Here is a 27,640-nt window from a genome sequence, read left to right as displayed (position 1 = left end):
GTTTGAATCCATAGCACATCCTAATAAATCTCTTAAAATTACCTATGGATACACGTAAATTCAAATTTGGATATTATCTATGATATGGAAAAGATATGATATGAAAAGAATTTTGACCAATCAAAATCCACGCATGAATTTTGATATACAAGTAAATAACACCTTATTTGCTATTATGTTCATAATTTTAGTTTTTTGGCCGGTTGTTTTTTCGATATCATATCTTTTCCATATCATAGTGGAACCCTATCACAGCCATCGGATTTGAATCAAACCAAACTTTATAAATAGATGCACAAAATAAATTCTAAGCATATATGAACATATTATATTAAATCGAATGGAATTGGATTTTATCGAATTGTACGGGTGGATCCATATTCCCTACAATTATAAACAGATGGAATTCGGATCACCTTAATGGTGACATCTCTGGTCGTAGCAGAGATTTGGTTTCCAAACCCTCCCCACCTTAGGTCCATTCCCTACTTAGAAGTATTCCACCCGATACTTTGAACCTTGCTCAGGACAAGATAATTGAAAAAAAAATGGTCACATTTATAGAACTTTCCCCAAAAATCTTAAATTAGATGGAGAAAACAACCTAAATTATATAAATTGCAAAAGGAAACATGTATGACATTCTAATCCACTATCTTCTTGGAACCAATAAAATCATATCATTATATTTACATGATACATACACAAACAAGAAATCATAGTTCTGTCTGGCAACATGGAGGAAAAAGATCCTCATTGATAAGTTGGTTCAATTACCGCAAAAGAATATCTAACCAATTTTTCTGTAAGAGAAGCAAAATCTACCATATGAAAGAAATATTAATTTATGCGACAATTCTCAGAGAGCAGATATTCACAGATTATTGCTAATCCAGTCCCATATAACTTCATAATGGTGAACCACGTTTCGACCTCTGTAAGACTCATCCACCTGATGCAGAGGCCCTCTCCTAAAGACAGCAATCTGAGATGCAAAACCTGGTTCCACGTCAGCAGAACCGCCTACACCACTGAACTCAACACTATAACCGTGTCTCATGGCAAGGTCTAAAGCCCAGCTATTAAACTGTTCTCGGGTCCATTCAAACTTATGATCATGGTTACGGAATCTGCAAGGCAGAGACTGTGTTTTCTCATCTGCATCATCCTCTCTGTTGGCAAGAGTCGTCCTCTGGAGTATTGAGTTGTACTCATAGTTTGGCGTGGAGACAATAAGAATACGTGGGCAGAAAGAGCTAAGCACGATATTCCCAAATATGCATGCTTGTTCCTCTTCCATATGCTCAATTACCTGTAGTTAGTGTGTAAGCTAACCGTTAAGACTATATGAAAGTAGAAATGTAACAGTCTCAACATCTACATCACAAGCGTATGGAACTCAGACCAAAAAATGATACCATCCACATCTTCATGAATTTCCAGTGCAGGTGATACCACTAGATTACACCAGCAGATTAGTCAAGATGATATCTTCCAACTTTCGTATATTATACACTTGAGACTGGGAATAAAGTGCTTTCACTTAAAATGCTGGAAGGTTTCATTTTCAATTTTTCACTACACATGGATGTGGTTCAAGCCATTTGATCAGAATATGTTCTGCGGAGATGAACTTCTAAGGCAGTCTGAAAATTTTACATTGTTATGGATACACTTGCAAAGTTGAGTAAAATTAGGTTAAGCATTCATTAAAATTTGAAGCGCCACAGGCTGAGATACCCTAACCATTAAAGAAAAATAAAAATAAAAAAAAAAAGAAAGAGAAGTTTATAAAGCTTCCTACCTCTCATGCCATCAATTCCCAGTCAATCCCTTTAAGTGATACATGGAAAATTGTGGTATAATAAGATTAACCATCAAAATTGGTTTTATCCGGGGCTAGGGCTGCAAGTCTGCAACTTGGGTAGCATGGGCTGGGCTTAGGACATCAACTGCTGAACTTCAGTCATGGAGACCTGTTGACATCATGCTGTCACCAGATGATGTCATTAATCCATATGTACGGTGGTAGCTGAACTTGGTTTTGGTATGGTTTGATGCACCCTTCTTTTAGGAGGTTTTTGGTACAAATATTATGGTCATTTAAATGTGTTTAGGTATTTTCTGTATTTTTTGGACTGAAATTACAAAAGAAAAATGGATACAGGATCTAACTTCTCTGAAGATGGGGAGTGAATCTCATGCTTTTCCAAGCCCTAGAAAATATTTGGGGATTTTTTCTTCCCTTTTATTTTGCTACCTGATGGAGGCGCATGTGGCAAGGTCAGGATGGCACCACGTGGCAGGGCCAAGATGCAATCTCGGCCATCCGCTGCTAACAACCTCCAACTCATCCCTGGCGAGCTCAAGTATAAATATGTGTCATTCCCTAGGTAAGTTATCTTGGCTCTTTCTGCTTTCAAGCTCTCTAGCTCTCAGGTGACCTCATCTGAGCACTCTCCTCAGGCCTCGTTCGACCCCCTGTTTGGGACTTGACTAACTTGACCGTCAGAGACTCCGCCCCTGGGATAACACCAGGGGCCTTTGACGTGCTCTCTTGCTCCCAGGTCGGACACTTCGGCCCTCGAACACTACTAGCCCTCGGCTAAGGAAGTATATTTACCTTGTTGCCCTCAACCCATCCTTGGCAACAACAATTGGCTCCGTCTGTGGGAACCATTGCTAAGACTTTCCCCCTAAGTAAACACTTAATTCCAAACTACTAAGCTTCCAACAAATGGTTGATAAGCAAGATAACATGTCAAACGATCAAAAATTGGTCACCATGGACCAATTTAGGATGGTCCTCGACAGGCTTGACAACATCACGCAGAGATTGGATGAGGTGGGGCACCTGACAAGAGGCCGCCCACAAGGCAGCCACCCCATTGGGAGCCAAGGGCAATGGACACTCCACTCGTGCTCCACTGGTCCAGCGCCCCTTTGGCCCTAAGAAAGCTGACCCCTCCGTGTCCAATAGTAGTCAACGTGCCAACAAGCTGTCCAAGACTTCCTACCTCCCCCCCCCCCAACCGGGGGGGTGATCCAGTTGGGTCCCACAATAACCGCCGAGACCATGAACATCATTACCGTGTTGAGAACCCCTGGGACAAAGGCGGGCACTCTGGCCACTACAGTCCTCCTCCAAGGGTTGGAGGCCGACGCCACACCTCTCCCTCACTAGTGTCGGACCACCACCACCTCCTCAATGATCGTCGAGCCCAAAGAAACCAAGATATACCAACATCAGAGAACTCTGGGAACCGATCTGACCCATTTCATGTCCAGGAGGACCAGGCTCCCATCGATAGAAGAGTTGGCGATCTACAGGTGCATAGCGGCACCATGAAAGATGAACTTTGACAAGTGAAGGAGGGCCAAGGTGATGCCTCCACCAGTCAAAACCCCTCGTCCAACAAAATGGATGCCTTCATAGACTCCATCACCTCGAAGCCTCTCCCACCTCACTTCAAAGCTCCCACACTAGAGATGTACGATGGAACGACCAACCCCGACAACCACTTGGAAAGCTTCTGAGCACTCATGCTCCTATATGGACACTCCATCGCCTTGACGTGCCGAGCTTTCCAAGTGACATTTAAGGGAGCCATGCGCAAATGGTTCTCCAGGCTCCCCACTAGCTCCAACTCGTAGGAACAGTTCGCCAATCTTTTCCTCTCCCACTTCATCAGCAACCAACGGTGCCAGAAGACCGTTGTCTCCCTCATGTCCATCCGACAGAAGCGTGGAGAAAGCTTGCGGTCCTATATCGATCGCTTCAAGAAAGAAGAACTCGAGGTCTGAGACCTCAACCCCTCGGTATCAATGCACGTAGCAATCAACGGCCTCCAGGCCAAACCCCTCAAGTGGTCCGTCGCCAAGACACCACCCAAGAACAAGGTGGAAATTTTGAAGAAAGCTCAAAAGTATATCACTGCCGAGGAGGCCTCAGCCGGCAAACACCAGGAGGGCAAGGCCGACCCCAACCAAGGGGCATCAGAGAAAAAGAGGAAGGACCGAGACGGTAAATAAGTAAAACCAATATAAATGTTGGGATTTGAGAAACACATGCATGTAAAAGTAAAAGAGTTTAACGTTCAAAAAGTTGGAAATTCAATGCAGTTTACTCTTTAGTTAACCGATTGAAAGGGTAAACAAGTAAAACCATTGGTCAACCCGAGACTATTGGTTCGGTTGATGTAAATAAGTAAAACCAAACAAACCCGTGAACAACCCTACATTACATATTTCAACTCATTTATGGGGAGATGCAGCTAAAACAGTTGTGTACCTTATTAACAAATTTTTTTTTGATAATTTACCTTGTTACCAAACTTCCTTCAACGACTTTTCATCATTTGTCTCCTCATCAACTCCTCTTCCTAGAGGATCCAATCTTTTGTCTTTCTATTGCTATTCGTAAGGTAAAAAGAAATGTACTAATACCTATTACTAATTATGTATCTTGTGATGCCCTTTCACCATCCTGCTATGCCTATATCTCTGCCCTTTTCTTCTATGTCCATCCCTCACAGTATTAAAGAAACAATGCAATCATCTTAGTGAAAGGATGCTATGAATCAGAAAATGGAGACCCTTCTAAAGAATTAGACGTGGGAAATAGTTCACTCTTGTAAGGGTATAGTTCTTATGGGATGCAAGTGGGTATACACTATTAAGCACAAGGTTGATGGCTCAATTGAGAGATATAAGGCTCAATTAGTGGCAAAAGGATATACCCAAACATATGGCATTGATTATTAGGAGACCTTCGCACTTGTGGCTAAAATGAAATCCATTGGATTAATTTTGTCTCTTATCACCTATTTGTCATGGCCCTTATATCAAATGGATGTGGAAAAGTCCATTATCAATGGTGACCTTCAAGAAGATGTTTACATGGGCCTTCCTCCTAGTGTGACCTTCCTTCACAATAAGGGAAAATATGTTGTTTAAATAAATCTCTCTATGGCTTAAGTAGTCTCCTAGAGCTTGATTTGATAGATTGAGGAAAGTTGTAGAGAGATCAAATTTCCTTTTGTTAAGTCAAAAGACCAATTAGTTGATAGTCTGACGAAGGGAATTCCCAAACCAAAGCTTGACAATAATCATGGCAAGCTGGGCATGATAGATATCAATGCTCAACTTGAGAGGGAGTCTTGAGAATATGTTTTGTTGTAAGGGTTTCCTTGTCTTTTTATCTGTTTCTTTTGGGTGCCTATAGCTAAGGGCATTTATGTAATTTGACCATCTAATATAAAAGCTTCTTTCTGGGAGTGAACAATAACACACCCCACACATACAAACATCTCAATCCATGGCTTCTAATAACATGGATATAATCAATGTGCTTAAAAAACTCGACTTTTACTACTAGTTCATCTCAATCCATGGATTCTACTACCAAACACACTGAAGTTAACAAGCATTTCATTAGAGAGAAGATTGAAAAGGACGAAGTTTGTACTCCCTAAATTGGCACTAAGATCAGTTAGTTGATGTCCTTAAAAAAGAGTTTCAATTCTCTTTGGCATAATAAGTTGTGTTGCAAGTTGGGCATGATATTTATTACCCAACTTGAGGGGGAGCAATGTAACATGTGGTCTTTTTATTGTATCTTTTATGTGTAAGGGCATCTATGTCCTTTCACTTTATTTTTTAATGTATGTTGCCACCTTAATATAAATAATATCTTGTGCACCACCTATCCAATCTTGTTGGCTGTCCACTCTTGTTCTATCTCTATTCTCTACTCTCTCCACCCATATGGTACCGATGGCCTCCATATCAAGCCAAAAAATTCTTGAAGACATAGAAACCTTGCTTCATAAAATTGCTTTAACCAATCCACTAATCCTAACTTGCAATACTTCATGAACTCAATATTCAAGAATAGACAATTAAGACAAAATTTAATACCTCCAAGCAAGTCCCAATGTCAAATCCATACAGCCGTGAGTCAAAAGCTGTGATGGAGCCATCATACAGTGTTGCAAATTTGATGTTTGCGCTTGGTTTAGAAGGATCAGAATTTGAACTTAATTTTGAATGAAGTACCTACAGTATCAAAAAACAAAATATGTAAATAATGCAATGCTTTCTGTAGCACTAAAAGGAACTACAAAGAAACAGTAAATAGAAAGAACTTTATCAATATTGAACTTTTCATCATACGCAATTTTGTTGCAAGCTTAGACAGAAACACAACAATCTTACCATCTTTATATAGGGAAAATTCAAAACAACAGCCTTCTGGAACATGAGAAAGGAACTTATTTTGTGGATTTTGTTTATTTGAAGCTCCAAAGAAAGAATGTGACAATACCTTGGTTATCAGGGTGGCAAAGCTATAAGGTTGATTTGGTATTCACCTGCTGTGAAAACAATTGAATGTAAGACTTGAATGACCAAAAGACAAGTCTAAGAGGGTAAGGATGGGTTTATGGGTTAATTAGGACTAAAGAAACAAAGAATGGTTAGGTTAATAAGACTAGGATACATAGTTTGTAGAAATAATGGGCCGGATAGGCCATAGTTTCTTTGTATTCTGTTTATTTGTTTCTTGAGTTAACTGACCTTCCTCTTATGGGCCTCTTAACCACTTTCTGTGTTTTTATTAGTAGTCGACCTATTGAGAATATTCTTGTAATTACTCTCACTTATTTCTAATCTTGATTAATACAAGTAATTCGGAACTGGAGAGCAGTCAACGGTAGACTCTTCTCCCTCTTCCATGATTTTCATCTTCCCTCCTCTCGCACTGATTTTCTTCCTTCTTATGTTGTTTTTTCATTTATTAAACACAAAATCTATTCCCCAATGAACGCTACCAGTAGTATGTGGAGTATAAGAGAACGTTTCCACAACATATTTCCATTTCCACTTCAATAGGTAGTGACATCAAATGTTACTGGAATCAACATATTCCCCAGTTGAACAATACCAGCACTATATGGAGTGCAAGGGATAATATTATAACATGAGTTGGTGACAATATTGTAGATTTGTGAACTACCAATCACTTTGAGGTAGCTTAATGTTCATTTCAAACATGAAGTTAAATATTAATTTTTTGTTGTAAAAGAATATTTGATTGATCCATTACAACCATTTACATTTTCTGAGTTTAGATTTTTCTTTAACGCGTTCTACCAATGAAATTTCTAATCTTAAGGTTTTCATGACAACTACAGAACATATTCTTTTGTCCATAACCTTAGTTTCTTAGCATTGTTTAATGATTTGGAACAAGATAATAAGTTAAAAAGGTGTGCCAATGCTTCTTTTATCATTTTATAAAATATCATTCTATATTTTGCATATTTTACAATGTTTTACCATGTCTATAATTTTTACAATATTTCCACACAATATTTGCGACATTTCCTTACATACTTCCTATATGTCCTGTCACCACCAGCCAAAGGTTTTTCATCCTCAAATACTTCAATTTACCTTTGACTTTCAAAAACAAGAGGCACACACTTGATCACTACTACTACTTCCCAAGGTTGTTACTATGTTCTTCTTTGACACCGCACACAACTAGCAACCATGTTTCAAAAGAAATTCACAAAATAACCACCAAACATCCCTCTTGAACTGAAAAGCTGCAGTGCTAAAGGGTTCTAAATACACCACCTGCACCACAACTGTCTAGGGCTGTCCAATTCACAAACACTGAGATGCAAACAGAAAACAAATCACTGATCCATTGCAATACGCCTTATTCAACACAGCACACCATCCCTCTTGGTAACTACCAATAGAGGGTTCACATCACCACACAACCACCAAGATTACCTATTCTGTTTTATCAGACAAAGAACCAGAAAATAGATGGAGAGAGAAGTAAGAGAGATCACAGATTCTTCTAGATCAGATCACAGCCCTCTAGTACTCTTCTAGGCACTCCGATAATGCCCAGAAAATAGAAAAGGCCAGCTAAGATATATAGATAATTCAAAGAAATTACAATGTCCAATATGCCCACACTTAAGTATGGGACACTTAAGTAAAGACAAGACAAAGGTCTAATTATATAACATTAAAACATAAAGTAAAGATGAAGTAAAGATGGAAATGCCAAACCATGATTGTACATCAACATGCAACTTCATTGCATCTTTCATCTCATTAGAGCTAATACCCAAGAAGATGGAGGAGAAGAACTTCGTGGAGGCCAATCGATGGAGGAAGTATCTCAAGGTGGAGGCGAAGAACTTTCTGTTGGAAGAACTGGGAACCAGAGGGCAGATTAGCTTGAAAATCAGGGAAGCTAAGCTGGCTATGGTGTTGTTGGTAGGACTAAATGTGGTAGAGTGGTTCATAGACTTTGTAGTTGCAGCAAGTGCAAAAGGAAAGGATAGATGCTGGAAAGAATTCCTAACAGAGGTGGGAAGGAGGTATGTGGTGGAATGCAGGAAAAATCATAAAGGATCCTTCATAACACTTTCAGAGCATTATAACAAGGCCAGGAAGCAGATGGTCTGTTTCCCAGAAGGAAGAAAGAGCCAAGGGTGGATTGAAATAGTTAAGGTTCTGAGAGAATTTCTGTCAAGAATGAAAAGGAAAAAGGGAAAAGGTTTAGAAAAGAAGGTAAGAGAGGATCTCTCGAAGATAGTAGTGAACCTTGAACCCCCCAACTAAATTGCCCCTACATTGGTGCAAGATGGAAATAGAGCGGCATTACTGGTATTGGCAGAAAAAGAAGTGGTCCAATAACTGACTGTTGAAGTCGACAAACCAGGTAGAAGTTGGGAGGAGATTGCTGATTTGGTGACAAAACAGTTGAGGATGACAACCACATATGTATTAACGCCTTTTGATGGGTGCAAAGCTTTGCTTGATCCCCTGGATAACAAGCCAGAAGTTGAGGCTGTGTGTTTGCAAGATAAGCTGGGCTCGGTGAACATATTCAGGTGGTCTCCTTCATAAAACTCAAAGGAACCCTCGGGTAATGGATGGAGTAAAAGTGCGCGTGGTTGGTCTACCTTTCCACCTTTGGAAGGATGAAGTAGAAGAAGCCATCGCAGCACTGGGTGGAGCAAGACTGGCTGGTGTTTTATGGGGAGATCTCAGGTCTGCAGCAATCTTGCTAAATGGAGTCAAGCCTGAGGAGATTCCAAGGAAAGTGAACCTGAGAGTTCAAGGAGCTCTCATGGCGGTCTGGTTGACTTCCTCCATTGAAGCTGAAATGTGGAGGGAAGCTCCAAGGGATGAAGATGGTAAGGTTAAAGAAGAAACCTTACATGCAAGCAAGGGATTGGTAAACCTGCAAGGAAGATACAGTTACACAAAAAAGGGCAAGCAAGCTCTTGGAATTCAAAAGCTTTGCCAAAGATGGGATGTCATAAACGTGATCAACAAGGCATTAGCTGGGTATCCGACAGATCATATGCACTTGCTGTAACAAATGGCATTAAAGCTTCCTCCTTAAACACCTGTTCGACTGAGAAAAGGTGAGAAGGGGGCAGTAAAATCCTTTGAATTGAAGTCAAAAGAGAGTAGGGGAGCTGAAACGTCAGGTCCTTTACAAATAAATAGGGTCCAATCTCTACCCAATCCGGGTCAGGTAATTGTGAGTGGGCCCCAGGTTCTAAAAATTGGGCCAACTAATAGAAAAAAGGGACAAAACTTGTAGTGGGCCGACCATTGAGGGCTTATCTAAGGTGGGACAGGGGGAACAATATGTTAAAACAATATATGGGCCAAACCTTACCAGCCCATCAAAGGGACCCAAGATAGTTAAAAGGTCGCGTGACCAGGGGTAGTGTCTATAGATGGTAAGCACCATCTATCTTCTTCTTCGTTGAGCTCAATGAGCCGAAAACCACGAAGATTGAACTTTGCCCATCCTGGAAACTCATTACAGTGGGTTGCGTCAGAAAGATTGAACAGGATGTCACCGGAAAAACACAACCCGAGGAGTATCAGGCAAAGTGATTTAGAACTGAAGCAATATGATTGCTCTGAGGAGGAAGATTCCAATGATACTGATTCAGACGACATAGTAAGCTTAGGGAGCATCGACTTGAGAAGCTCAAGGAATGTTTTTGATGAAGATAGCTTGGGCACGGAGGTACTCTTTCAAGAGAACAAGGAAGAAGATGATTCACAAATAGTTAAGGAAGACGTGAACTTTTTGGATCACCCGGCAAATAGTTAAGGAAGATGATTCACAAATAGCTAAGAAGTTGGAGAGATTAATGAGAACTTTTCTTTGGGAGCCAGGGGAGGAAAAGAAAGATCACCTAATCAACTAGGATATAGTTTGTAGGAGTAAAGAGGAAGGTGGACTGGGATTAGGAAGGTTAACTCTCAAGAACAAAGCTCTCTTAGGAAAATGGTTATGGAAGTGGCCTAGAGAAAGGGAGAGGTTATGGCATGAAGTGATAACTAGTATACATGGCAAACTAGAAAATAGATGGGATGCGGGTGTATCACGTCAAGCTACGTTGGCATCTCCTTGGAAAGAAATCCAGAGTATCCTCCCTCAATTTCTCAACTTTGTAAGGTATGATGTCAATTCTGGTAACTCTATGTTATATTAGGAAGACACTTGGGTGGGTACCGTTGCCTTAAGGACCAATTCCCGCCTCTCTATTTTCTTTCCCTTTACAAGGAAAAAGCTATCTCTTATTTTCTCCCGTCTCCTACTTCACCCTCATCCTTAAGTTGGGACTTTGGCTTTCGGAGAGGTTTGAGGGATGATGAACTTAACAGTGTTTCAGATGTGTTGTCTCTTATTGGCAGTGTCTTTCTGGACCCTCTTAGTTTGGATGTGAGATTATGGTCCCCTCATCCAAAAGGTTACTTCACTTGTGCTTCATTTTTTAAGTCCCTTTTCTCTTCCCTGGGACAGTTGGGTTTCCCAACCAAGGAGATATAGTCTAGACCTGTTCCACCTAAAATTATTATTTTCTGTTAGGAGGTGTTTTATAGAAAAATTAATACCTTGGACAGCTTGCAAAAGAAAAGGCCTTTCATGTGTTTGTCCCCTAACTAGTGTGTACTTTGCAGGGCTAGTGGTGAGGATTGCTCCCACTTACTTGTATCTTGTTCCTTTTCTAGTGCTATTTGGAGTTGGATTTTTTTCTTTGTTTAGGTGCAGGTGGAATCTGTCCACAGATTTAAGTCAGCCGTTTGATCCTTCCTTTTTTGCGTGGCCTACAAAAAAAGGAAAAATGATGTGGAGATGTATTAGAGCAGCCGCCTTGTGGTCGTTGTGGTCAATCTGGGAAGAAAGAAATGCCAGGATATTCAAGGAAAATGAAAGAAGCATTCAGGCTGTTGAGGATTGTATCTTGACTATGCCCATTCATTGGTTAAGAACTATGGACTTCTTTAATATATGTTCCTTTGATGACATTTGGAGAAACTGGATAGCGGTGGCTAACAGCCATACGAGGAAGGACAGGGAATCTACAATGTGGATGCCTCCGCCTGAAGGATGGGCAGAGCTGGACTTTGATGGAAGCAGCCAAGGAAACCCAGGCCCATCGGGGATAGGAGGGGTGTTGAGAGATAAGGAGAGCAACATCTTAGCCTTGTTTTCAGGCCCCGTAGGAATAGGAGACTCCAATAGAGCTGAGATTTTAGCAGCGGTACAAGGTATTCAGACTGCAGAAGAATTAGGAGTTCAGCACTTGGGAGTTGAACTGTTGAAGGAGACTCTAAGATTGTTGTGGGATGGCTGACAGACCCAGCTTAAGCTATGTCGCGACATAGAGACTTACTGAGGAAAGTCAACTGGCTCCCAAGAAACATGACTGCTACCTCTCTTTGGGTGGGAAGATCAGCAAATACCTTAGTGGATGGGTTAACTAAGCAAGGGGCTTCAAGGGAACATTTATTTTGGGCTGCTCTGTAACTTTATTTCTGGTTATTTCTATTTTTATTTTTTTTAATTTGATGTAATACTGTGTTAGAAGAGGTAACAGTTCGTGCCTCTTCTTGGGTTTCCTGTATTGCCTTATTTTTCTGGATTAATAAATTATCTTCATTCATCAAAAAAAAAAAGATGGAAATGCCCCTAATAAATTGACTGCTAAGTAAGTTAAACAAATGACCTGTGTAACTGAAGACTAAAACTTGTAGCCATTTTAGATTTGGAGCAACCAAGGAAAATATACTTAATGCACGAGAATACAATTTATTAAACCCAGAATCAAGTTTTGGCATAATACATATGGAACCAAAAACAAGATAAGGAAAAGGTGATAAAGGAGGAAACAAAACAAAGAAAGGTGATTACTAAAGAACAAAAGAGGGAATGTAATTTATAAGATAACATTAAGTAAAAACAGCAACATTCCGATAAGTTTTAACAAGGTTCTATGATATTGATGTTTCTTCCTCTCAACCACCCTATTTTGTTGGGCTGTGTATATACAGGAAGTTTAATCACACTATGCTAATCATAGTAATAGAAACTCCAAACCGATTATAAATTTCAGCATGAAAAAGACACAGATATAGAGAACAATTCAAAAAAAGGACAGCCCAGTGCACGAGGAACCCGCCAATGCGTGGTCTGGGGAGGGATAGATGTATGCAGCCTTACCCCTGCACATACAGAGAGGCTGTTTCCAAGATTTGAACCCTGGCCACCTAAGTCAGAATGGAGCAACCCAACCGTTGCACCATGGCCCACCCTCATAGAGAACAAACCATGGAAACAGCCTCTCTGTATGTGCAGTGGTAAGGGTGCATACATCTTTCCCTCACCAGACCCCGCATTGGTGGGAGTTGTGCACAAGGCCGCCCTGCTGAGAAACTATAGTCATTAACTAGTTCAGACCTTAGCTGCATGTATGAGACTCTTCTTTGAAATATCAACTCCAACAATTTTTTCCAAAGCGGTAGGATGATCCAACAATGCATCCAGTAGACTGCCAGACCCACATCCAAAGTCAACCTGTCAAGCAAAAGATAAATACAAAACTCTGAAACAATTTTTTTCTAGAAAGAATGGTTGAGTATGTTGAGTAGGTACCAGACTAGTAGCACAAGATTCATTGATGTATCGTAAAGCGTACTCCACTCGCTGTTTTGAAAGAGGAGGGTTGAATAGGGCCTGCTCAATTCTGTCTTCCAAAGGTTCCATTACCCGCAACAAAGTTACAGAGTACTCCAAAAAGCAGCCTTCTGCAAGAGAAAAATGTTCAAAAGATCATATTGCACATCTAGCTATCTCACACATTCAGGAAAAGGATAAGACCTGGGTAAGGTGTCACAAAGAGTATGCAAAAAAGTGAAAAAGTGCACAGGTTGTGGGTTCAGTCACCAACAACAGTAAAACAATGCCCTCAACCATATTGACAATTAATAGTTTTGTATGAACCCTGCACCAACCATATTGAAGCAATGCCCTCAATATGACAAGTGCACGGGTTCAACAATCACAATCTTCTAATTAACAGAAAAACCAAGAAATAAATTGGATCTTCAGGTGATCATGACTTCGTAAGTTATGAGGACTTCCATGAATGGATCAGATAGCGCAAATGTTAATTAACAACGAAGAAAGAAACAAGATGGAAAATTCATCAAAAAAAGAAAAGAAAAGAAAACACATGGCATGATGTTAGATAATCAGATGCATGTGGTTCTAGGTTATGGAACTTCCAAGTGGAGGCTGCTTTCATTGAGCTGAGCTAAAGGTGAACGTTGGATACCTGATTTGAAAAAATTACACTACAACAGGCATAGGCTTTCAGTCCAGGCCCATTCAAATTCTAACAAATTCCCAACATGAGCCCACCCAAGTTGCACCCAACAGACTGATAAGCCTAGTAAGCCAATTGCAGATAAGGAAGCAAAGACTTTTCCCTCACGATATGGATTTATTTACCACACTATATTTCCACATGAAATAGAAGCCAATATTACCTAAAGATAATAGAGAAAGACACTCCACAGAATTGCCAGCAGCAGCAAAAATCAAGTCCTGATGAGGTACAACTGTACTGAAACAGGCTGACTGGTTCACAGACATCTGGTATACACATGCTTCAAGCTCGGGAACAACAGCTGCAGTCCCTATTTCAAACTCAAACTCATCACTGCTTTCAAGAATTTCTTTCATATGATCCCCTTCTCTCACTAAATAGACAACATAACTTATGCATGCCAAAGATCCATTAGATGGGAAGACACCAGAATCTGGACCCTCAATGTTAAAATGTTCCTGCTTTATATCTAAACGATCCATGCAGTTCATTGTTAGTAAACTGCATTTTCGAAGAACACTTGTCCGCTGAACAGAATGAACAGATGGACACAATTCAAATTCTTTCAAAAAGTTCTCATGATGAACACAAACACTGGGACTATCTTCAAAGGAAAGCCTTGCTACAGACATATACAACTGCTTGAAGCATTTGCTTAAACATGAGAGAACCTTTAATGCAGAGTTTTGAATGGCATCATTTTGCTTTCTATAAAAATCTTTTGGTAAATACTCAATAATCAAATCTTGGTTCTTTGACAGTATTCTTACTTCACATCTGAAAGTGCTTGCCAGTGTCACTTTTTCTCTTCCAAAAGCATCAACTGATTCTCCATTTGCATTTGTTTGTTCTTCAGTTTGATTTGTTACATTTGACTTGAACTTTTCCGATATTCCATTGGGAGAGTCCAAAGAATTATCCATACTTATTATAGAGAATACAGGTTCTGATAACCGATGCTGTCTGCAGAATGTACAAAGGAGATCCCTGGGAGAGGAACCCCTCCAGTTTGAACGTGTAGTGTATGCTATAGGTAATTCTGCTACAATAATTGCATCTCTGGATAATTTGTAACCTCCATCTGGTAGTCTGCCAACAAGCATCCTGTAGGAACAGATGTCAAAAACTGAGAAAAGACAATTTTTTGAAAATTGATGCCATGATGTGATTCTGAGTCTTCTGACTCGTACTATGCATAGAAAGAACAAATTTCTTTGCCACCTCTAGGGGACAAATCATCCGGTTAAATTAGCAGGTTGGAAGACTAATTATTCTTCTAAGCTCAAGCTTTGAGGAACTGAGCATTCTTTTCGCTGGTCATCTAGACTTATATGGTTGATAAGATGTTTAGAAGATAATACATATCAACCATCTGCAGAGGGCAAATATTTAAGCACATATAATTTCCTAGGTATAACAGGAGGCTCTTTAGATGCATTTATGCCAACGTTATTACAGATTCTAAAAACTTCTGTTAGAGAGCCGCCCAGAAAGAAGCAAATTACAAATATGCTCATAGAGATGATGTGCACACATGACTAACTTTATGATACATACATGTAAATCATGGGCTGAAAAATTTAAGAATTTTCTTCTTTCAACCTATATTAACAAAATTTAAAGAAATTTAGCCTTGCAAATCTAGGTAGAAAATTATAGCATCAGACAGGACAAAGAGAGGATTCCACCAGTTCCCAATAAAAGGAGCCCTTCTTGACAAAGTCTTAATATTGGAGGTGAATGTCCTAGTTACTAGGGAAACATTACAGAATTGATTAGCAAGAAAGGCACCTGTAATAGGTATTTAGAGATACATCTTCATAGAAAAGGTCAGAAGACTTCCATGTATATCCAATGGCTGCTAGGATTGCATCCCCATAAATATGTTGACCAGACAAACAATATGCCCTTGCATTAAAAATTGAACTCTTTACTGCCTCTTTGAATTTCAAAGAATCTTCCAGTGATGAACTCAAATGAAGAGGTAACTTCAGTGCATAATAAAGTCTCATTTCAGAAGAAGTCTTGCCAACAGTCCTGTCAAAAATAAACAGCAGCAATAATAAAGAAATAGATCATATAAAAATAGTATATGAATAAACAGAAGCAACAATATTGTCTATTATTTTATTTTTTTTATCAAAAAAAAATAGACAATAGATATATATATATATATATAGAGAGAGAGAGAGAGAGAGAGTCCAGGTCTTGAATGGAACAAGAAGCAAAAAAAGGCTTTTCTTCCTAGCCATGCAATACATGTGACATACACCCATCAAATTGGGAACCAGCATTAGCATACCATTTCTAAGTCAAAGTTGACCCCATTGGCTACTAAACATCTGGCCTACTGATTTTCTTTTTATTCTCCTTGTGTGTTCCTCAAATCCCTTGGATCATTTTTACATAAATCCAAGATCATAAATGGCAGACAATCATAAGAAGAAAGTCATATAACACTGCGATGTTCAAATATGTATGCTTCTACTAACCTCGAAACTAGGACCTCAGAAGCATCTGTAACACCAAGTTGTCCTGCCATAACATCCATGTAATATTCATCAGAAGAAACATTAAGAGTGATTGGTTCAACGAGCTTCTCAATTGAGCATGGAATACGTATAGCTTTAATCCTTATGCCTTCAATGGAGCTAAATTGTTGATTACTTAAAGCCTGTATAGTCTCTGGAGAGAATGAGTTTTTCCTCCAAATCCAAAGCTTTTCCTCAGATGTAACAACAGAACAGGATAATCTAGCAGCTCTCATAACAAGTGATAGAACCAAAAAATGATCCGATTCCACCTTTGGGTTGATGGATTTGCATAAGCTATTAAGCTTTGCATCATAGGAAGCAAGGACAGAAACAGGAATGGCACCATATAAGTCGCCCACTCTCTGGATTGCTGCTCTGAAGTGACCACTCAGTGGGTGAGTTGATGAGAGGAACTTCACCAATGAAACAAAAATGCAGCAGAAAAAGTGTCAAGGGCATGCATATTCATCAAGAGACTTGTGCAACAATGACAATGTAGTAAAGTCAGAAAGTTCAACTTTTTATCAGTAACTAAAAAGCAAAATTTTATTAATGGGAAACAAAAAAACGAATACAACTGAATTAAGATGTCAAGGTAATACCTTGTTACAACTTAGTTATAAATACTCAAACATACAACAATCAGATTTTCAATGATCTCCCAAAACCTATCTCCAAACTAATGAACTTGTGTGTGCAGAATATGGTAGAACCAGCACCCAATACATTACTATTTTGCCTATATCAGTCAGCCACAATTCTTTCAATCCTTCTAGATTTGTTCTTGAAGAATCTTCTATTTCTCTCCTTCCATATTCCCCAACATATTGCAAAAGGGATACACCTCCAAACTTTATTTTCAAGCCCATTTGTGTTTTCATCATGGGAAGAGCTTTATAATTGCCTGTTCATAGGAAATGAGCTTAGCTTTGTAAATTGAGAAAAAAAAAGAAGCCAAATAATGGAGACAGGAAATATTCATTTAAGCTCAATTGATCCATCCCCCAATCAGAAATCTACAACAAACAGATCAACTCTGTGATTCCTCAAACACAATAATAGGATCATCCAACAAACAAAAACGCTCAAAGAGATCTCTAGAGCTCTTTTCACACCCAATTGTGTTTTCATTGTGGGAAGAGCAGTACTTGGAGATAAGTGTGCACCATTGTCCTTCTGTCCCTCCCCCCTCTCGTTCGTTTGCAAAACTTTAGTCATAATGGCAATAAATACTAAGACAAGCAACAAGAGATGACTAAGAACAAAGTTGGATATTGAAGCTCCTTAAGAAAAGTCATGCTGAAAATGGGGAATAAAACCAAATTAAAAATAGATTTTGTGTTTCCACTGCTCAGGCCAATTGCCCCATCTAGCTATGGGCAGAGTATTGCATTTCTGCTAATAGGGGAGGTTTAATTTCAATCCCAACTTGGCCTTTGTTGTTCATTCTATGAAGTTTGTCATGGGAAAAAAATGAGATTTTAAAAGTAAAAAACAATATGTAGTATTTTAAGTAAGGACAATTAACAGAAGGGGTGTGTTTGCAGATTTTTTTGAAATGCAATTGAAATGTTTTAGCCGAGATCAAAGTATAGAAGTTTAATTACTTGTCTAAAACATAAGGGAGATTTAAGTAAGTTTTCCCCATTTTTGTTGCAATCCATTAACCACATCTATATAGGAAGTAAATCACTTGAGCATTCTCAAGTTACAACCATATACACATATTTAGAGCAAATGAAGCTATTGCCTCGACAACTTGACACAAAAGGCTAAGGCTATAATGTATAAGCCTCTTGCCACAAGAAGACTAAGCATCATACAAGTAAAATGAGACTATTAAGGCTAGACAGTTTAGGCACAGCTTCCATCTTCCTTCCAAATTATATTTTTGCCCTCATCTTCTTCCTCAGATTCTATCCATTCGACTTCATCCTCACAATAGCAGGCTCCTGGACAGGTTGTCTTCTCTACTCCATTAACAGAATCCTCTCTTCTTATATTCAGCTCTAAATGAACTAGGGCTCTTAGGAATGTTTGATCTTCTCCTTCAGTCATCACTCTAAGGTCATAGGCTTCACCTGCGAAGAAGAGCTTGATAGAATCTAGAATTGAACAAAAAATGTTCACCTCAATCAATAGTCTTACACTATCAATTTTCTCCCAAGTTTTGTTTCTGGCATCAAATTTCAAGAATCTTCCACAACAACAACCAATTGCCTTAAACATGTCTGTGCACCAAGTATGTAAAAGGATTCCAGAGAAACTAATCGCCACTACTCTTCTGCCTTGTGAATTACCAACTTCCCTAACTGTTGGAAACCAATAGCTTAACCACACTTCTAGACCTCTAATCTAATCAATCTTAAACTGAAGAACCCAATTAGTATTATCCTTACTATGAAACATGAATAAAAACAAGCCACCATTAAGCCATTGGAGTCTTATCAATCGTCCCTTTCCCCACTCTGAAAATGTCCATCTCTCTGCCTCCCCAGCATCTGGATTAGCACCAATAAATCTTCCGACAAGACAAGCTTTCAGCAGATTCAGCCTATCAAGAACCTTACCTGCAACCTTCACAATCACTCTTACAACATGAGCATTCCTTCAAAGCTCCTATGAGACAGAGTTCAGTAGAGATTCAAACTCTATTAAGAAGTTTTGATGCTAACAAGGTTGATGACCCATCCACTACTAATCATTGTGCCCAATATCAAGTATCAAGGGATATCTAGTAATCAAGTTGGCGGGTACAAAATTTAAATTTCCAATATATTGCTTCAGCACCCTTGCAATGGACAGATACTTGTTTCTACAACACAAATGGTGTCAGGTCAGTTTTCTTGCTTTGTCAGTTATCACATGCCAAATAAACTCCTTATAGGGAGCCCTAATGTCCCCAGAAAACTTACGTGAAACCAAATGTATTGATCTTGGGCCAAGCAACTATTAGCTGAGCCTAAATATATTCTGAGGTCCCATTTTCCCCTATCTTCAACCTCCGACCACCCACCCCCTAACCTTTCAGCTCCTCCTCTTCCACCTCTCAACAATTCAACTCCCATTTTTGAACACACACTTTTATCTCATACCCATTAAGCTAGAGGAATGGAAGACAACCCATAGCACCAACCTTAAGTTGAACCACTCCCTAGCAAAGTCTATCGTCATGGATAAAGGGACCAAGTGGATCTCCTCCACTTCAACCAAGATTCGCACCATTATCAGGTTTTTTTGATAATTTTCACACCATTATCAGGTTCTTCATCTATTCATGTGGGATTGATTTTCCTAAAACTCCCACAGACACCCCCAACAGCCTGAAATGTCCACCGTGCACTAAGAGGAATACCATAGACATTAATTCACACAAGGCTTCTAACACCCAATTCTCGTATTACTCCAACTAACAGATTCCACCTCCCCAACCTTAACTCTGGAGACCAAACTTGACCAGACTCTCGACTTATCAGCCTCATCCTTACTATTCAATATAAAGATGATATCAGGAAAAAAAAAAAAAAAAACTGTGTTTAATTTTCTAACTTGGATACTTTTCTTCATTTTCCACTCTACACTAACCCATTTCAATACTTCCTCCTCCTCTGGGCTCTGGCTTGGAATTGATGATCTTCATTACCAATCTTGTGCGTCCCATTAATTCATCATGAACATTTTCACTTCTACCCTGAATGATCTTCTCCATATTGTCACCCATGAGAAGTTATCTCTTGAAGCTTTTTTTGTTAAAAGCTAACTTCTCTGTACTTAATCCTTTGACTACTAGCCATTCAAGCAATCCATCTCTTCATTAACAAAGAAATAGAACATAGAATATTTAGCAGTAAATCCTATCACACAACTAGGATGAACAGTACCCAACCCAACAGTAATTTACCAAATAACCACTACATGTAGTTAGAAAGTTTGATATTCAAATAATCATAGAGCATTATTTTAACGTAGAAAGAGTAGCCAGTGCTAGAACAGAAGAGAATGTGATAAATTAAAGAAAAGAGAGGAGAATTGCAAGTGAAAGTACCATCATTAAAGCAGGAATCCTGTTTAATCCTTATCCCAACCATATGGGGTTGGCCACAGGAATCCTGTTTCCCATTCCATTCTGTTAAATAGTACCATATCCATTGTTAAATTATGATTTATGAAAACTTAAATCATTTCTTACCAATTCAACCCTTATCCTTTTCAGTCTGCCCCTAGCTCTTCTAGCCCCTTCAACCTTTGTCTCATATTAACATATATAATAAAAGACACCAAAAAAATGGACCACTGAAAAAAATACACTCTAACTGATTCATTCTCAATATAAATCATAGATAATAGAAAGAACAAATGACAATGAGCATTTGTGTGCTTGTGAGCACATAAAAATTCTCTTTGAATCTTCTACCATTTCCGAGGTAACTCAGTCAGCTATTTTATTCCAATTTATGATGCAACAGCTGGTTGGAATATAAACAAAAGAAAACACCTTACTGATAATTCTAACCACCCAATCAATTGCCTGCATTTTATGGGCCTATAGTCCAAAAATATCATTATTCCACCAACAATAAAATATTACAGAGAATCCAACCTCAGAACTAAAGTTGGTCCATCAAATATCAAGAGGGCCATCCAACTCAATCATATTTACACTCAAGAGTTAAGGGTCATTGGATTAACTCTATGATTCCCCAAATAGTTAAAAACTAACAACACAGTCTTCTTTATTGCTTATCTAATGCATCAAAAGGCTCAGTTGTAAGTTGTATTAGTTGAATGCAGAAATATGCAACAATAATTTTAAAACAACAAAAAAGAGAAATGTGACATTAATAGAGGGAAAAATCACCTCAATTATAGCACTGGTTGTAAATGTTATCCAATGAAAAAGTAAATAGGATAACTGAACTATTTGAAATGAAATCATAGAATTTACAACATGTTGCTAAATGCATATCAAATAGCATTGTATATTTTCCAAGCTATTTGTGCTTATTATGCATTAACCTTGAAAAAGATAAATAACAAACCTCATTTGAAAATAGATATGAAATACGAGCAACCATGTCATCCCATGCTTCCTGTATAGTAGGATTAGTTGTTGCAGGCTGGATACCTAACTGCAAGAGAAACAGAAGAAAAAAGGTCATTAACAAGGGAATGACTCATGAGTTGTCTCAGATGCGCAGGGCAAAACTTTTCAACAAAAAGCAAGGGAAAAATAAATAGAGATTCTTATTAGGGTTATCCCTCTTCAAAATATTATTGATTAGTTATCATCTATAGAAGTAAAAGAAATAGAGCACTAAGTTCATCTGAAGAATTAATCAGGTGATGAAAGCTTCATCCAAGGATAAGGCCACTCCATGGCCACTATCTGCACTTTTCACAGTGACACAAGCAGGATTATCAGTTATCACGAGGGTAAGAAGGGTAATTTTCAAGTCCAAAAGCCTCAACATAGCTATCTGCTCTGTCAAATTCATTGGAAGCAGCACATAGTTATCTGCTCTCCCTTGGAGTTATGGTAATCTTTACCAGTTCTGAAGGAATTTCTGTTGTTCAATTTGTTGCCAGTCTCTAAGGGGGCCAAATCATAAATCGCGACATTCAAAAGAGAGAAGAAAAAGAGTTAGCACCAGGGACAAGGGAAAAGGGAGAGGTAGCAAATTTGGTACACTTGCCTGTTAAGGGCTGGCAACGGGAGGAATGGTTCATGCAAGGGGCTATTTGTATATGTGAGAGCTGGCACATGTGACATCTATTAGGAGTTTCCCTTTGGGCACTGGGTTGAATTAGGGTTGTCAACGGATTGGGTCTGGGTCAGTTCTAGGTAGAACCAGTCCCAAACCGATAATTAATTGGGACAAAAGAATGGACCCAGAACCGCCCTAATTAGTAGTCGGGTCCTATCAGGTTTTACCCAATAGACCCGATTATTCTCAAAACTATATTTATTTCTTTAAACAATAACTTAAAACATAAATTTTCATAATATATAATCTTAATAAAAATGACAATAAAATACTAAATTGTTTACAACTTTATATGTTAATAAATTAAACATTTTAACTAATACCATCATATATATTATCTATCAAATTTACCATTTCAGACATGAAAAATAATAAGAATTATAATAAAATTACGAAAACATTATATATTTAATAAAATAATTGGTTTGAGCATTGATCAAAAAAAGAATCAGTTCGGGACAAGCATGAAGCAGAACCAACCCGATTATTTAATCGGGACAAAACCATGGAACCAGGACCAACATAAATACATAATCGGTTTGGTTCGGGAAGTCGGGCAGAAACATCACAGCCCTAGGTTGAATCAGCAATTGGATTCCATCTTAATTGTAAGGTTGCTTTAGCATTTCATCTACAAGATTTTATGGATTGGGTTTTAGGCAAAGCTTGGGAGATGCCACTACTCTTGTTTGAGACTTTGAGGATCAAAAGCTTTTGACAAATGCTACACTCAGGCAGTTCTTGACTGAAGGCTGAGATTTAGAGGCTTACCTAATATATTTCTTCTCATACCTAGGAATTTATTCTTTTAAAGTGTGGCACTCTAGCCAGGAAATTGTGCAATAAGTTGAATTATAGCTACCTTTTTCTTTGCTTGCAACCGCTGTATCCCTCTTGTATACATCTACCATACTTCCTCTGTTACCCTTTCATTTTATTACATTTATTACCAATTAAAAAAAGAAAGCAATCTGAAGGCTTCTGCTAACAACCTTATCAATTTCACCATTTCCCAATGGAGGTAAGATAATGCAGCTAAATGTGGAAAATTATGAGTAAAAATATAGTGCAAATGTGAAATATTTAATACAAAAGGAATATAAAAAGTAAAAATACCTTTTCTAGAGCCAATTTGGCAGCAGATTGCTCCGCATCTTTCTTTCTTGTAAAGATATCTGAAGTAACAGAGAGCTCTGGAAGCTGCAAGGTACAGCGAAACATGCAAGGACCATGTTGGGGGATAACAAGACCTGGACATCCATTTTGGGAAGATCCCTGCACTTCCTCTGTAGTATAACATGCCTTGCTACCATATTTCTGGTGTATAATAGCCTTAGGTGTAAGAGTTGGGTTCCTTGCTGCAACAGCTGGTGCTCCTCTAACTTCCATTAGTTCTTTAAACCAAGATGTTTTAAGTGGCTATAAATTACAAACATAATACTTTATTGGTCTCTTAATCAGCTCCTGTTCAACATAAAAAATATCAAAAACTGTCTCAGTTCTGCATGGAACATAAAAGATTAATATCTTTAATCTATAAAACAAACTGACTTCCCTCTAAAAACGTTTAGAAAGATTGAACTTAAACTAGAAAGGGGTCTCTATCAATTTCACACTTGAGGCGTTATCAGAAAGTAGAAACAGAACTCCATGAAAATTCTATTTTTAGCAACAAAGATTCTATACACTATACATCCCAATAATCAAACTAAAACATAAATTTGGAGACTAAAAAAGGTAACTACAAAATCTTAAAAAAAAAAAGTAATAAATTAGTACAAGAAAGTTTGTCGATGCAAAATTGACAACTAATAATTTTACTCTAACATAAGAATTTCACACTTCCACTAAATTAGAACTTTAAAATTACATTAATTGAGAAAGAAAAAGAGCCAGTGAATTATCCAACTAGGGGTGGCAAATGGGTGGGTTGGATTGGGTTGGGTGTGGGTTGAATACCAACCCACCCATATTGACAAGACCCACTATAAATCCTTGTTAGTGGGTCATAACCCACCCTGGCCCTCACCCACCCATATTGACCCACTTACCCACCCATAACCCTCACCAAGTATAGATACGTGTTTCCTTTTTTTCTCCCTATCAACGACATAACTGGGTCGGGTCAACCCATATACCCAAAAGAGAAATCTTAGAGAAATATTCATCCTTTTTCATGACTGCCATGTGGCAGATACAGGTCAGGTCAATCTGTATACCAGAAAATCAAAAGAGAACCACTTCACTCTCATGATTGCCATGTGATAGATATTGGTCAGATCAACCCACATAGACAAAAAAAAATTTTAAGAGAACTGTTTTGTCCTCATGACTGCCACACAACAGATATGGGTCGGGTCAGACCATATACCCAAAAACAAATCCAAGAGAACTGCTTCGTTCTCATGACCACTGCACAACAGATGCAGGTGGGGTCAACCCATATACCCAAAAATCAGTTTTGGGAGGGTTTTTGTTCTCATGACTGCCACATGGCATATACCGGTCAGGTCAACCTGTATACCCGGAGATTGTAGAAATACAGAAAGATTGCACAAATTTTGCAGAAAAATTACAGAAAATGCAGAAAGTACATTAAAATTCAGAAATTTTGCAGAAAACTGCAAAAAAATGTAGAAAACTACAGAGAATTTGCAAAAAATGCAGAAACTTTGAAGAAATGCAGAAATTGTGCATGCAAAACCGCACAAGAATTAGTTTCTAAAAAGCTGGAATTAATTATATAGTATTTGGAAACTTGACACATACTTGAATTATGATTACTGTGGCATGAGTGAGAAAATAGAATTTAATATGTTGCACTTGGAAAGTTTTCAAGGTATTGCAATATGATCTGAAAATCCTGAACAAACACCAAAACAAAAAGTACACAAAAAAGGAATAGTAATAATCTATAGGTATAACACCATTTTACAACAGCAGATAAAATGAACAGAAAACAGACATATGGTTTCTACCCCCCAAGTCATGGCCTCAAATGCTCTCAAGATTCATTCCCTAAGAATGATCCACAAAGAGGTTCACCTGAAAATGCAGGCCATGGACAACAAATGGTTAAAATAACAATATAAAGGCACATTGATAAAGCTGTTATAAGAAAGAAAATACCAAATAAGAAAGAATAGCACCCTTGGTCCATATTGTTGGATAAACCACTCAGATATCTTCAGGTTGCATGCTTCAGTCATGGTCATCTCACGTCATTGGAAACCAATCATAAACATGTCTGATACAGCTTCCAGCACCTTTCAACCCTTCCGATCAGCAAATCAACATCTTCAACAATTTCTGTTAAAACAAAACAATGGTGACACCAGTAAATAAGTTAGTTTTGGATATCTGAGGCTAACTATATTGTGAAACAAAGAGTACTTTCTTCAATGTATTTATTGAGGCTGAAGTGTCTATTATGCAGTTTACTAAAATATCATATGCAGAAGAAACAAAAAGAAAAATATTGCTAAGGAAAGCACAATGACTCGTAGTAAAATAAGTGTTGAAAAAATATGACGAAACTAAAAATGCTAAATTCAGTAACCAGTCCACTCACTTGTTGCCTTAGCTTTTCTAAATCAAAGCCTTACAAAATGCTTTGATTCATATCATCTGACAGTTTTTCCAATTATCTTTTCAGCGATCCCAATATCACACAGCCAGTTGTGATTTGAGAAAGTTAAATCCAAAATCTAAATAGCATATGGGTTTATGACAGAAATAACTGTTTCCAATTTAGCTATGTCAGTTGTCTGTTAACTGTTATTTCCATTTTCTGTTTTCAACTCAACTCTACAGACTTGCCTAACCATTTGGGTTCAGCTACATGAGTCCTGTTCCACCATCTCATCTTTGTCCTTCCCCTTGCTCTTTTAGGACCTTCTTTTTAAAATTCACCTCTTCACACTAGTGAGTTAGAGGTCTGTATGCCAAACCATCTTCATCAACCTTTTTTTTCATCTTATTCATATATGTGTCTGTTTCAAATTCTAGCCTTCTTAGGTGTTCAGTAGCGCTGGACAAACCACCGATCTATGAAAAACTGCTTCTCAAAGATCAGCTACCTTTTAATGCTGAGAAAACATATGGCATGTTCAGGAGTGAACTCACCTCTTCATTTGGTTAGAGGTGGTTTTATGATAAAATATGATTAAATACCCTGCATGAGAATAGGAAATGTGGAAATGATAAGTAAAATGTTATTTTACAAACGAAAACACAAAAGGAGACATATCCCAGAAAGTCAAACTGTACTAAATAGCTGATACTACAGAGATACTGGCAGTGATGTTTCTTTTAGCCGTAGGTTAGCCTTTGAGAAATGCTGCATTCTCTTCATGATTTCGTCTATGTGCTCCTCACCATTGTTTTAATAAAATTTCATCTTACAAATGAAAATGCACAAACAAAAACGAAAGAGATGAGATCTATTGATGAGATGATAGATCAAAGAAGTGGATGGTAGCGATTTTGCCTATCACTCAATAAGGATGTTGGCTTCAGAGTTGGAGACTGGCGGAACAGAGAGCAGATGGCTTCAATGGCTAAACAGAGAAAGGTTTGCAACCCTAACAGCGCAGCCAGAGAGATAGTTGTTGGAAGTACAACAATGGCACCACAAAAGAAACTTGGCAAAGCTTAGACCTTGCATCGTGGCTACTGTAACAGCGTCTGCAATGGCTTCCTCTTTAAACCCTAGACCAGCTTTCAACCCAACCGAGACTCTGAGATGAGAGATGAAAGACTTCAACCCTCCCTTAACCGACCCTGACCCTTTACGAAGCTATAAATGCTAATTTTCAAAAGAAAATTGAAAAAAAAAAAAAGTAAGTCCTAAGACCCTGAAGCCCGAAGAAACAAACTGCAAAAGCAATGTAAAAATTCAAGAATGCTGCGTGTGGTTGTGCAACGTAACAATGAACCCAAATCAGAAAACGCCACCAAGAGAAACAAATCCATCCATGACAAGAGTTAAAAAGCAAAACAGTCAAGCAATGCATTCAAGGACGCGATAAAAAGGTACACAAAATACTCGAATGAGAGCCAACGGGTTCTACGAGATAGCAACCAAATATAAACACACATAAATATCAATGCAGAAAACCCTAAAGAATACCAAGTTCCAGTGATTTAAATGTTTGCAAGCATGGAAAACCAACAATTAATTCATAACACCGCACTAAAGAATCAAAAATAGATGGAGAAATCAACCGAAACCTGGCGATATTACATAAAAGGAAACAGTGATCTCATAAGTAATATATATCGAATTTCTGTTCTATCTATCCATCGTACGTCCGGACATCATTCTGTGTTTCTCGGTGGTGTTGTGAAGAGTGTGACTGAGAGCGTACACCGAGCGGGGGCTCTCCGTTTGGGCAGCGGCGAGACGGTTTCGGTGTGACTGTGTGAGTAGGGAAAGTCAAGTTAAAACAAAGACTGGAAGGGTGGTGCCTTCCTTCGGAATGAGGACTTCGCGCCTTCCTTCGGAGTCAAGGTTTCGGGTGTAAACAGAGAGACTCAGGAGTCTCGATTCTTCCAAAGGCCTTTCAATTTTCTCGTTGGAAGGGTGGTGCCGTGGCGGTTTTACGGG

The 27,640-nt window shown here is 38.5% G+C and overlaps 1 protein-coding gene across 15 annotated transcripts; it reads right to left on the bottom strand.

Annotated features, from left to right (window-relative positions):
• Positions 1-637: 637 nt before the first annotated feature.
• Positions 638-27,640, bottom strand: HEN1 (double-stranded RNA binding protein-related / DsRBD protein-like protein). Of its 15 annotated transcripts, none has more exons than XM_088897728.1 (13): positions 27,265-27,640; positions 25,182-25,341; positions 25,011-25,077; positions 24,802-24,895; positions 23,149-23,496; positions 21,307-21,396; positions 16,226-16,680; positions 15,525-15,770; positions 13,894-14,837; positions 12,998-13,149; positions 12,803-12,919; positions 5,920-6,057; positions 638-1,312 (listed from the first exon to the last, which is right to left on the bottom strand). In XM_088897728.1, the coding sequence occupies exons 5-13, from the start codon at positions 23,419-23,421 to the stop codon at positions 875-877; spliced, it is 2,853 nt and encodes a 950-aa protein (XP_088753854.1). In that variant the 5' UTR covers positions 23,422-23,496; positions 24,802-24,895; positions 25,011-25,077; positions 25,182-25,341; positions 27,265-27,640; the 3' UTR covers positions 638-874. The 15 variants fall into 15 exon arrangements, with proteins under 15 accessions (XP_088753854.1, XP_088753852.1, XP_088753857.1 ...); XM_088897726.1 differs by lacking the exon at positions 24,802-24,895 and adding an exon at positions 26,158-26,206 and having other exon boundaries at positions 27,265-27,607; XM_088897731.1 differs by having other exon boundaries at positions 27,343-27,605.

This window comes from Nelumbo nucifera, chromosome 2 (assembly GCF_055504915.1).
Source record: "Nelumbo nucifera cultivar China Antique chromosome 2, China Antique-T2T, whole genome shotgun sequence".
In the NCBI taxonomy this organism is placed as follows: domain Eukaryota; kingdom Viridiplantae; phylum Streptophyta; class Magnoliopsida; order Proteales; family Nelumbonaceae; genus Nelumbo; species Nelumbo nucifera.
Note: the sequence above shows the minus strand (reverse complement) of the source record. Positions and strands in the feature narration are given on the sequence as shown.